The sequence below is a fragment of the Lacerta agilis genome, chromosome 7 (assembly GCF_009819535.1).
Source record: "Lacerta agilis isolate rLacAgi1 chromosome 7, rLacAgi1.pri, whole genome shotgun sequence".
Taxonomy (NCBI): domain Eukaryota; kingdom Metazoa; phylum Chordata; class Lepidosauria; order Squamata; family Lacertidae; genus Lacerta; species Lacerta agilis.
The window spans coordinates 53,667,733-53,679,906 of NC_046318.1; the positions used below are offsets into that span (position 1 = coordinate 53,667,733).

General features: G+C 38.7%; 1 protein-coding gene across 1 annotated transcript in view; it reads left to right on the top strand.

Moving 5' to 3' along the window:
• The window catches only part of CSPP1 (centrosome and spindle pole associated protein 1), a 57,538-nt gene that overhangs the window by 20,352 nt on the left and 25,012 nt on the right, over nt 1–12,174 (top strand). Inside the window, exons 9-15 of the mRNA XM_033155342.1 lie at nt 3,272–3,376; nt 5,148–5,218; nt 6,308–6,401; nt 7,330–7,387; nt 9,781–9,795; nt 10,639–10,829; nt 11,767–11,888. Coding sequence (XP_033011233.1) covers nt 3,272–3,376; nt 5,148–5,218; nt 6,308–6,401; nt 7,330–7,387; nt 9,781–9,795; nt 10,639–10,829; nt 11,767–11,888 — 656 coding nt within the window. The remainder of the gene's footprint in view (nt 1–3,271; nt 3,377–5,147; nt 5,219–6,307; nt 6,402–7,329; nt 7,388–9,780; nt 9,796–10,638; nt 10,830–11,766; nt 11,889–12,174) is intronic.

The following is a 12,174-nucleotide window of genomic DNA, read 5'->3' on the forward strand; positions in this document are numbered from 1 at the left end:
ATCTTTCATATTTTTTCCATACCTTATACAGTGCTCCTCTCAAAATATGATTAGTAAATTCCTTATTTATCTTGGCTTTATCATAATTGAGATACGCGTGCCAGCCGAAGCTGCAATTAAATCCTTCCAGATCCAATAGTCTGTTCCTTTCCAATCTAATCCAGTCACTGACCCATATTAGACATTCAGCTTCATAATATAGTTGTAAATTCGGGAGCGCCATACCTCCTTTTTCTTTCCGTTCTGTTAGCAGCTTGTATTTTACCCGGGGTTTCTTCCCCTGCCAAACAAATTTTGTGATGTCCTTTCTCCATTCGTCAAAACAGTTTTCTTTAATGATAATTGGGATAGTTTGGAATAAGTAAAGCATCTTCGGCAGTACATTCATTTTTATAATTGATACTCTCCCCCATAAAGATAGGTTTAATCTGTTCCATCTTTCAAATTCCTTCTTTATCTCTTTCCATATTTTATCATAGTTATTTTTGAACAAATTTATATTTTTCATAGTTATGTCTATTCCTAGGTATTTAGCTTTTTTAACAATTTGTAAACCCAATTGCTTTTCTAACGCATTTTGCTCATTCAATTGCATATTTTTTGTCAGGAGTTTTGTTTTACCTCTATTTAATTTAAATCCAGATACTCCTCCGAAATCCTCAATTAATTCAATCACTTTAGCAATGCTTACCTCCGGGTCTTCCGTTGTAACTAGGATATCGTCTGCAAATGCCCTGACTTTAAATTTTTCTTTGCCTAATGTTATTCCTGTTACTTCTTCTTCCTCTCTAATATTTGTTAATAATATTTCCAATGGCAAAATAAACAGCAGTGGTGAGAGGGGACACCCTTGTCTGGTGCCCCTCTCTACCAAAAAGCTTCCCGTTCTGTCACCATTTATTACCAGACTAGCCGATTGTTTCTCGTAAATCGATTTTATTCCTCTATAAAAGTCTTCTCCTACTGATGACATCTCCATCACTTTCAATAAAAAACTTCTTGACAGATTATCGAATGCTTTCTCAGCATCAATCATTATAAAGCCCGCTCTCTTACTTGGTCTTAATTCTAAATATTCTATTAAGTCTATCACAACCCTCATATTTGATTTTATATGTCTGTTTGGCAGGAACCCCGCTTGGTCTTCGTGTATCACCTCCTTTAATACCCTCTTCAACCTATTGGCCAAAATACCCGCAAATAGTTTGTAGTCGTTATTTAAAAGAGAAATGGGCCTATAATTGTCCACAGACTCTCCGTCTGTTCCCTGTTTGTGTATTAACACAATATTTGCTTCCTGCCAAGAAGTTGGTATTTGCCCTTCCTTCATGCTCTTATTCATTATTTGTTTTAATGGTGCTATTATAGAGTCCTCTAATTTTTTGTAATGTACTGCAGCTAGTCCATCAGGACCTGGTGACTTTCCTAATTTAAGTTTAATAATTGCTTGGTGTATTTCAGTCTCTGTTATCGGCTCGTTCAAAGTTTTCATATTTTCTTCACTTATTTTTGGTATCTTCTTTTTTTTTAAGTAATCCTGTATCTCTTCCACTGATTCCTGACCTCTGCTGTATAGCTTTGAATAAAAATCCAAAAAACCTTTTTTTATTTTTTCCTCTGTATCCAATATACTCCCCTGATATATTATTTTGTTTATTTGTCTTTCCTCCTGTCTTTTCTTTATCTGCCATGCTAATAACTTGCCTGGTCTGTTTCCTAATTCGAAAAATTTTTGTTTCATCCATTTCAATTTGCTTTCTATTTCATTTGATAATAATGTAGATAACTGGGACTGCAATATTTTAATATTTTGGCTTAATGTTATGTCATTAGGTGTTTTAACCAATAATTTCTCACATTTCTCTATCTCTTGTTGAATTTGCCTTAATTTAGATTCTTTTATCCTTTTCTGAATTGCATTTTGCTTTATATAAAAGCCTCTTATGAAAGCTTTACTTGCATCCCAGACTACTTTCAAATCTACGTCCTTTGTCATATTTATTTCAAAAAATTCTTTCATCGCTTTCTGTGCCTCTATTACAATCTTTTCATCATTTAGTAACCTCTCGTTCATTCTCCACCTTATATCTCTCTTGTTATTATCCCTTATTTCCAACATCACTGGGTTGTGATCCGTAATTGATTTTGGCATAATCTCTGCCTTCCTTATTTTAGGTATTAGGCTACCTGAAACCCATATCGCATCAATTCTGCTAAAAGACCTCTTTGCATCAGAATAAAATGTATATTGCCTCTCTTTTCCATTCTTCTCCCTCCAAGCATCTTTCAGATTATAATCCTCAACCATCTGAAAAAAACTTACTGGCAATCTCCCCGATCTAGGTTTAACCGCCCTTTGTGATCTGTCCCATTCCAATGAGGTTACCCCATTCCAATCTCCCATCATTACCATTTCCTCTTCTCTATACTCTTCCAGCTTTCCATATAATTTTTTAAAGAAGGACATTTGATTATCGTTCGGGGCATATATTCCTATTAATAATATTTTCTTCTTATCCTTAACTATTTGCACTCCTAGTATTCTCCCCTCCTCATCCTTAAATTTTAATTCTGCTGTCAAACTTGGATTTATATACAAGACGGTCCCTCTTCTCTTACTTTTGTCTGATGCAATATATTCTTTACCTAATCTTCTATTCACTAAGATTTTTTCATGCTTTTGTGCAATATGCGTCTCTTGTAGGCATATCACATCCCACTTTCTTTTCTTCAGCACCCGTTCTATCTTATTTCTTTTTTTCTTATCATTTAATCCATTCACATTCCAAGAGATTATATTTAAATTCATATATTTTAATTGGTGAGATCAAATTTCAAATCACTTTATTAATACTATGTAATTTGTCCGCGCCTTTAATACAGAGTCAGAAATAGTAGTAGTGATACTAAGATTCTAGTATACTGGAACTTCACTGTTCCTTAATTACGTCTCTTCAATTGGACTGACTGACCTCTCCTCCGAACCGCTTTGTACCTCCTCTCTCAGCTGGTTCCCCTCCCCTCCCAGTTCCTTCCTATAAGTTCTCCTCAATCTCTCCATCTCGTCTGTTGACCTTATAATCCTTCTTCTATCTCTAAAGGTGAAAGACAAGCCTTCCGGGAATAACCACTTAAACATGATTCCTTTCGCCTGCAACACATCCGTCAGCACTTTGTAGTTCCCCCTTTTTTTCAAAATTCTTTTCGGTATTTCCTTATAAATCAACACATTATGACCATCAATAACCAGTTTCCTTTTTTGGCATCACAGGTTTGATGAAGGTCATGAACCTGAAATAGACGATGAAATGGACCCTAGATTTCGATATGAAAGTGACTATGACAAAAAGCCACTGCGGGTCTTTCATGCTCAAAGGTAATTTTAACTTTTTGGCACTTTGGGCCAAACTAGACATGACACCTTTCTGTCACTCTCTGGTTTTTTTTTTGTTTTTTTTACAAGAACTAATAGCCAATATGAGGGTGCCCTATTTTTGTTGGGACTGTACTGGAGAGAAAAAGAATGGTGTGACCCTTCTGAAAATCTCCCCATAACCCGTTACCAGACTTGAAAGAACAGTTTCTGTTTGTGCTCATTCATAGCAACTCCCCAGTCCTGCTATTAATATCATTAAGAACACCTGATTGCTGGTGCATTTAGCATCACCTCTCCTTTATTGGGATGCGGGTGGCGCTGTGGTCTAAACCACAGAGCCTAGGGCTTGCATATCAGAAGGTCGGCGGTTCGAATCTCCGTGACAGAGTGAGCTCTTGTTGCTCAGTCCCAGCTCCTGCCAACCTAGCAGTTTGAAAGCACGCCAAAAGTGCAAGCAGATAAATAGGTACTGGTCCGGCGGGAAGGTAAATGGCATTTCCGTGCACTGCTCTGGTTCACCAGAAGCGGCTTAGTCATGCTGGCCACATGACCCGGAAGCTGTACACTGGCTCCCTTGGCCAATAAAGTGAGATGAGTGCCGCAACCCCAGAGTCATCCGTGACTGGACCTAATGGTCAGGGGTCCCTTTACCTTTACCTCCTTTATTTTGCAAAACAGGTGCACACTGTTTGGCAAATTACAGAAATAGAGCCATCTCCCTTTTCTACCGCTATCCATATGTTAATTGAGTGAAACAAACCACCTCCAGTCCAGAAGAAGGATGTTTGTAAACTTCATTTTTTTTAAGCTAAGGCTGGCACTGGAATATGGTGTGGTAATACCATTACATCAATTCAGTTCAACTACAGCATATGATTGTGCATTTAGAATAGAGCATTGTGTTCCACCATACTAAGTCTACATTTCTATCCTGGGTGCAGCGATGCAGCAGTTTTGAAAGGGAGGCGAGAACATATATATTCAGTGGACATCAATGCTAGAATCCACACACCTCTGTGACTTCATCTCACTCTGATTCTTGGCCATTTTCCTATAAGCTCTGACAACTGTACTACCTCTGTGGGTTACGTAGTCAGAGTGACATAAATCTCAGTTATAAGAAATGTGTTGTTTTTAAAAACGGTCCACAATTACTTTCTGAGAAGGCAGGATTCTTGTTATCTGGATGTCCAGAGCTTTAGTGCTTTAGCAAAGATGAGGGCCCCAAATTCCTACCACCCTGCAGCAAACATTTGTGAGAAACCTCTGTTTCTGGCAATTACCAACACCTCAACTTCTTCATTAGTTTTCCATCTTTTCTACAATGGTATATTCAGTTCCATTGGGTTAAAAAGAGTGATTTCTTCTCTTTGATCAGAAGCAAAATTGCCAAAAGAGATCACAGTTTGAAAAGGTAAAAATACATAGGAGTTATGCAGAGGCTATCATATAAGAGATTTCACCTAAATCCATGATTCAGCTTAGCAATTACAAGCACATAAATTTAATGTGCATTCCTTTTTGATATTTTCTCCTTATGGTTGGGTAATGTGCCCTGGGAATCACATTAGAAATCTTTGCCATTGCTTATTTTGACCCACCTGCAACCCTTAGTGATGCAAATTTAAATTAAGGTTTGGATTCTTTAGATAACCAGTGAGTTGCTAGGGGCAACTTGCCTTGCCCTGAACTAGAGTTTCTTGACAGCAGGATTGCATACTAAATGTAGTTTGTTTTGATTGGCCTATTATCTACTTCTTTCTCATGTCAGAAGCCAAGGCACTAATGAGCAAGCACAAGCTGCTGCTGGCAGTACCCCATATGCAACAGGACTAATCATTGGTATGTATGTATAATCTACCTACCGGGGGAAGTTGTGTTGTGATAACTGCCATAATATGTTATACCTTTTATTGGGATTTTAGGTTAAGTAACTTATAAAGGTTAGAGATTGTAAAAACCCCAGAGTACAAAGTTAGAAGAAATGTTTCACCCTCTTCCTGTTCCTGTCCTGAAAACATTTTAATACAAAGCTGAAGAAAAATGGCCGCGGTCTAGCACTTTAATAAATTGATGTTTCTGAAATAGAGCACCAACAAAATATTTAAATAACAAATAATTATTAATAATAACTAATAATAATTTATTATTTATACCCCACCCATCTGGCTGGGTTTCCCCAGCCACTCTGGGTGGCTCCCAACAGAATATTAAAAACACAATAAAACATCAAACATTAAAAACTTCCCTAAACAGGGCTGCCTTCAGATGTCTTCTGAAAGCCAGATAGTTGTTTATTTCCTTGACATCTGATGGGAGGGCGTTCCACAGGGCAGGCGCCACTACCGAGAAGGCCTTCTGCCTGGATTTACAGTTCAAGGGCTAAGCCAGGTAGGATGTGGGAGATTTGCAATTGGATCTCTTACGTTTTGTTTTCTCTCAAGCTTAAGTGCCTCCTGGTGAAGGCATGACTACATTCTTTTGCAGTTGCTTCACTCTGACAATTGTTCAGCTGCTTCTCCAACTTTGACACTCATATGAAAATGGTTTTAGCTGCTACATCTACTGAGAAGTAAATACTATTGAATTCAATGTGATTAGGATTTTAGCCTTGGTTGCAAACTATAGAGTGCGAAATATTCTCCGGCACAATGATGTTCAGTGGGATTTGTGCTTATTCATCTTTAGTCTGGATTGTGCCCACGGCAGGAAGAGATCTATAGTTCATCTTTGTTGTCAAAATAGGAGAACAGGGGAAAGAGGTTTAGAAAATGCGTTTTCTTGGAAGTACAGTAGTGATTTTAGGAGTAGTGGAATTGCTGCAGGTGATAGAGTTCTGTTGTATTTATGGCATAATTTTAGCAGAATCTATGTATCTATGATACTAGAAGAGCAACTTGTACATATTTTAGCTACTATCTTCATTTTTAGGTGGTCAAGACAGAGAGCTTATCCAGAGAAGAAAAGAGCAATATAGGCGAGAACTGATGGAACAAATTGCAGAGCAACAAAGAAATAAGAGACGGTAACCAGAAGCTACTGGACTAACAATAATTCAAATTGATGAGTGATAAGTATTGAAGCAGAACAGAAGCCTCAACCTTGGTTCCTTCCCCTTCATTTCAGTATGTGTCCCTTGAAGAAAGTAGGAAGGAATCCACATGGGAAATATAATGAGGGATATGGTTGACTAATCACTAGACCAATGTAATCTGAAACAAGTTTCTATTGGTTCTTCAAAAACTTATATGTTAGACTATTAGGAAAATATTATTAAATTTAAGCATAAATGAGTTATTTTAACTGTTCTGTTCTGAGAGATCCAGAGATATGTGGTGCGTTGGATGAGGGTGCTTCAGCTTAGAGAAGAGAAGGTTAAGGGGTGATATGATAGCCATGCTCAAATATATAAAAGGATGTCATATAGAGGAGAGAGAAAGGTTGTTTTCTGCTGCTCCAGAGAAGCAGACACAGAGCAATGGATTCAAACTACAAGAAAGAAGATTCCACCTAAACATTAGGAAGAACTTCCTGACAGTAAGAGCTGTTCGACAGTGGAATTTGCTGCCAAGGAGTGTGGTGGAGTCTCCTTCTTTGGAGGTCTTTAAGCAGAGGCTTGACAGCCATCTGTCAGGAATGCTTTGATGGTGTTTCCTGCTTGGTAGGGGGTTGGACTGGATGGCCCTTGTGGTCTCTTCCAACTCTATGATTCTATGAACCAGGGAGGCATGGGTTCAAATCCCAGCTTGGGCATGAAACTCACTAAGTGGCCTTGGTTAAAACTCTGCTTCTTAAGTCAGCCTAACTCTCGGGATTGTTCTGGCCATAAAGTGAAAGGATCCATTGTATGCCACCCATTGTTCCTTTGAGAAAAGGGTAAGATACAAATGTTATGCACAATATTTCTGTCCTTATCTTTTCTGTGTGTTTGTGTGTATTTCTCTCTTTGATAGTGAAAAAGAGCTTGAGCTCCCAGTTGCTGCATCTGGAGTTGTAGACCCTGAGAAGAAGGTGAGGAATTTTAATGTTCAGCTCTTCTCAGGTTTAGCTAACCGTTTAAAAATGTATCTGTGTCAATGTGGTGCAGTGGTTAGAGTGTTGAACTGTAACCTGAAAGTATAGGGTTCAAATTCACACATGGCCATGAAGCTCACTGGGTGACCTTGGGCAAGTCACAGTCTGTCAGCCTTACCTACCTCACAGGGCTGTTGTGAAGATAAAATTGAGAAGGGGAAAACCAGGTACATGGGAATGGGCATCCAGTTCCCCACACCTGTTGTACAACATGGCAAACATGTGATTTGAGGACTCTTTAAGTTGCTTCCTAGATTTTGATATAAAAATGAAATGCCTTGGGGCAAGTAACTGACTGGAACAAAAGCCAGATGGCAGTGCCTCTTTGTAAGCAAGGAGAGTTAACTTTATAAGTACTCAACACTGGATTTGTGCCATGATAAATCATGACTTAACATGATGTGCATATGGAACAGTGAGCCTTGGGCTTGCGCATTTCCCCCTCCCCTGACAAGCAGCTGGAAAGGTAACTTTGGAGTCTTTACTATTGGTTTCCCTGAAACACGGCTTGTCATTTTATCCAAAGCAGGGAATCGTTTTTTGAGATGAACTATGATCAGTTTCAAAACAAGCTGACTACAAACTTTAGTTTGGGTCAGCCGGTATCCCCAGTTTAGACAAAATGATAAGCCACTTTGTTTAAGGAAAACAAAACAAAACAAAAAAACTTTCCAAGTTCCTCTCCTGGCCATGAAGGAGGTGGTGGGGAGTGTGCAAGTGCAAGGCAGACTGCGACTCATGTGAGTCCCAGTATACTATGGCTTATTGTGACACTTGAACATTGTTAGTGTAAGTTGACACAGTCTCTTGACAGAAGATACTCATCTTATGTAAATCTGTCAAAGGACTTGGTGAAAATAATTCTGCTGTCCACAGAGCCTCTTTTCACGGGTTTCTGAAGTTATTCCACTTGTGTAGGATTTCAGTATATTATGGTTTTCCTAGGCTGATAATCCAAGAATTATTGAATTATTGTGACACTTGAACATTGTTAGTGTAAGTTGACACAGTCTCTTGACAGAAGATACTCATCTTATGTATATCTGTCAAAGGACTTGGTGAAAATAATTCTGCTGTCCACAGAGCCTCTTTTCACAGGTTTCTGAGGTTCCACTTGTGTAGGATTTCAGTATATTATGGTTTTCCTAGGCTGATAAACCAAGAATTATCGAACCACATAAAGGCCTGCAACATAGTTCCTGCTTAAGCTAAGAAGCTGTTTCTGAACAGGCTAGTATCTGAAGCTGGTGGGAAGCAGAAGTTTTCATGCTCAACTAGTGACTGTTGCATGCAGCACTTTTTGGACAATGCTGTGTTACATCACTCCCAGATGTCCACAATGCCATTGTGAAGTGGAGGCTAGTTTTTTTCCATAAAAAACCCCCAAACAACCCCACCTCAGCAAAGCTAGCCACAAACCTTTCAGGTGTGTTGGATGGGGGAAAATTGGATTGTGGGCCAAGTGCTAATGAAGAATTAAATAAGGGTCAAGGGCTCTTTCTAAGGGAAGGGGCAGTGTCTGGACAGGTCCTGTACCGTCAATCATACTTTCTATGTGAACAAGGGGCAGAGGACACAACTATTTTTGCACATAGGACACACAATGATTGCATTGGGGATTTTGTTGTGGTAGTGCACTCAGTAGAACATGTAACCTCAGAAGAGGCTATGAAAGAAGGTCTAGTAAATGTTAATACCTTGTTAAAAGAATAACTGGGGCTGGGTATAAGCGTCAACATTGCATTAGGTGACTGAAAGTTGGCAGTACTTTCCATCTATTTAAATTATTCTGCTGCTTTTAAAAGTTTTCCTTCTGGTATAACTATGTGGTCTGGGCTAAGCCCTAGAAAAGAGATCTTGGGGGGGGGGGGATATAAATACGTTTCAATGTGCCTCTGACTTCTGAGAATTAACATAGCTCAGTATGGGAGTTTATGTAGAGCTTTAGCTAAGAGCAACAAGTGTAGACATATGATACAAGAGGTCCCTGGTTAGAAACAGATTGTTATATGCTTGGATATCCGGAATGGATACAGGAGGGTTTGTTTGCTTATGCCTTTATTTCTGCCTCTTAAAAACAGTGCCCTTTCTCAGTCTCCAGATTCATCTAGGTCCAAAAAGCAGTCTGAAAAACTTGCCAAAAGAGGGAAACAACTGCTAGTGCTCAGAATTCCCCCTTGGATTCCGACCAAAGAATGCTGCAAGGCATTCTACTGACTAGACAACTCTTCTTCTATTAGGCAAAAACATTTGCAATTAAAAATCTATTAGAAATTGGGTGTAGCCCACACTTGCCTTGTACTAACAATATTGTATATACTGTCTTGCAGCTAAGTGAAGAGAAGGTAAACATTTTAACATACTGCTATTTTTGTCAACAACTGTTCTACGTAGATGGGTGTATAGTGCCTACTTCAGGCATGTGAGGTTCCAGAGCTATCAGCATTTTTCTGGCCATCAACATGGTGATACAGAAATTCAATATGAAATCAATCTTCACAAATCCCCCTGAGACCTTTCATGTTACATTAGTTTTCAGAGTAAGGTTTTCAACATGCTCAGTAACAAGTTACACAGTAGCTGTTGGGGAAACCATGGAGTAGTTAGTGGCATAGTTTTGAAACCTACATGCTTTTTGAATTAAGTGCATGGTACCACCTCTTTTTCTTTTATATCCTCTTCCAACCGTCAATAAACATTTTTATTTAGCAGAGTTATAAGGGTATACTATATTGTGGTGTTTTTAAAATGAAAAGCAAAAAAAAAAAAGCATTAAGAAGATCTTGACTAATATAATGGATATATATAAAAACATAATTTGGTGGTGTTTCTTAATAGCTAATGTTTTTTAGAAATGTTTATTGGGTATGTTTCATTATTTTTCTCCTTTAGATTAAATGCCAAACTACGTTGCTTCTTCTTTGAAATAGCTGTTTCCAAATTTTCTAAGATTAACACAAGCGTTGATGATCAATTATCTTTTTTACTAGCATGTTCAACTAAACGTTTAGCATGACAGTTACTTTGTGAAAAATAATTTTATACTAAAATTTCTGTGGGTTCTTAAATGTGATATTTAAAGCACTACATTCCTTTTTGGAAAATGTTATTTTCTGAAATGGTTCATAGTACTTAACTAGTTTGTGCACTCTAATAACCTAAATAATAAATCAACTTTTTTTCCATAGCCTAACCGACTGAAAGAACTGGGATTAACACCACGAATATCCGATGAGAGAATACCACCAGAAAGACCAAGACCAGCATTTCAAACTCCTACACCTGGACCCACCTCCATATCTGCACCTCCTATCTCACCTGTGAATGAAGAGTTCCACAGAGGGTTGTCCACTACTCTTGGAGAAATGTTGGCTCCCAGGTGACTTTCTGTAATGTTTTCTTTGCAGTTGCCTGATGTTTGGGTACATGTGAGGTATCTAAGTCTGTGGCAAGGGTGGCTAACCCTCAAGCCAGGAATGTGATCACCCCCAGTGGTCTCTCCCCCCGCTCCCCAAAGTTCCAATCAATTTTGCTGGCAGCTGCAAAAAGGGAAAAACATTAAGCAGACAAAGTGCTGGGCAGCAGCCCAGTGTTCTGATGGGAATGCAAATCACCTCCTGCCCAGTCATCAGATCAATCAAACATCAGGTTTCTGAAAAAAAGCAAAAGGTGCATTAAAATAAACTATTTTATGTCACTACCATTCCACAGGCATGGAACAGAGAGGGTTTTTTTTTTTATCAGAGGCACCACCCAGTAGAAGCTCACACGGTCATTTTTCATGCATTACTTCATTTTGCAGTAGGCATGCTATTGGGGGGGGGGGAATCATTTTTCAAGCAGCTAATTATTTGGCTACAACTGGAAGCACTGAGTGAAAGGTATTTTAAATCTTCTGAAACAACTGTGTAACAGCTATAAATGCATAGTGCTATATAATTATCTTATACAGAGACACTGTGGGGTGGGTATTGGGTCCTAGAAGCACGTAAATCAGGCATAAGTACGTTTTGCCCTGTGATAAGCCTAGGTATTCTGAAGCAGTGCACTTTACCAACCATCAAAAGTGGGCAGTGATTAGAACGAAGTTGGCATGTTAGTATCGGTGAGAAGCATTAACTGATTCCTGCATTGCAGGGAGTCGGACTGCATTGCCCTTGGGACACTTCCAACTTAAGATTCTATGATCAAGTGACAGAATTCCTGCATGGGAAAAAATGGCCAGATATTTTTGTTCACACTTTTTCTTCTCTCGTGGTGAGGCATGCTTCAAAAAGCCCCCTTTAAAATACGCTGTCATTTTTGTCTGGATTTAGAATTGCACCGTTACCGCCTCCACCTCCACCACCAATTCTGATTGATAACTACAGAACTCCATATGATGATGCATACTACTACTATGGTGCCAGGAACCCTTTGGACCCCAGCCTTGCATATTGTAAGTTGATTAACCAAGTGGTGTAGAACTATAGTAATACACTCTCTGGAGGTTATTGCCTCCAGACGGCACTCACCAGCTGAGTTTCCGATTAGCAAGAATGATAGCCAGTCATATTAATCCATTAAATTCAGTTTTAAAAAATAATAATAATAATCATGTTTATGTTTTAGCTGTTTACACCATCTTCATATTTTATGCTATGGTGCTATAGAAATATTTCTATAAATAAATGCATCTTTACATTACTGGCTGGCACAGTTTCTTGACATGCCAGCATTTTATG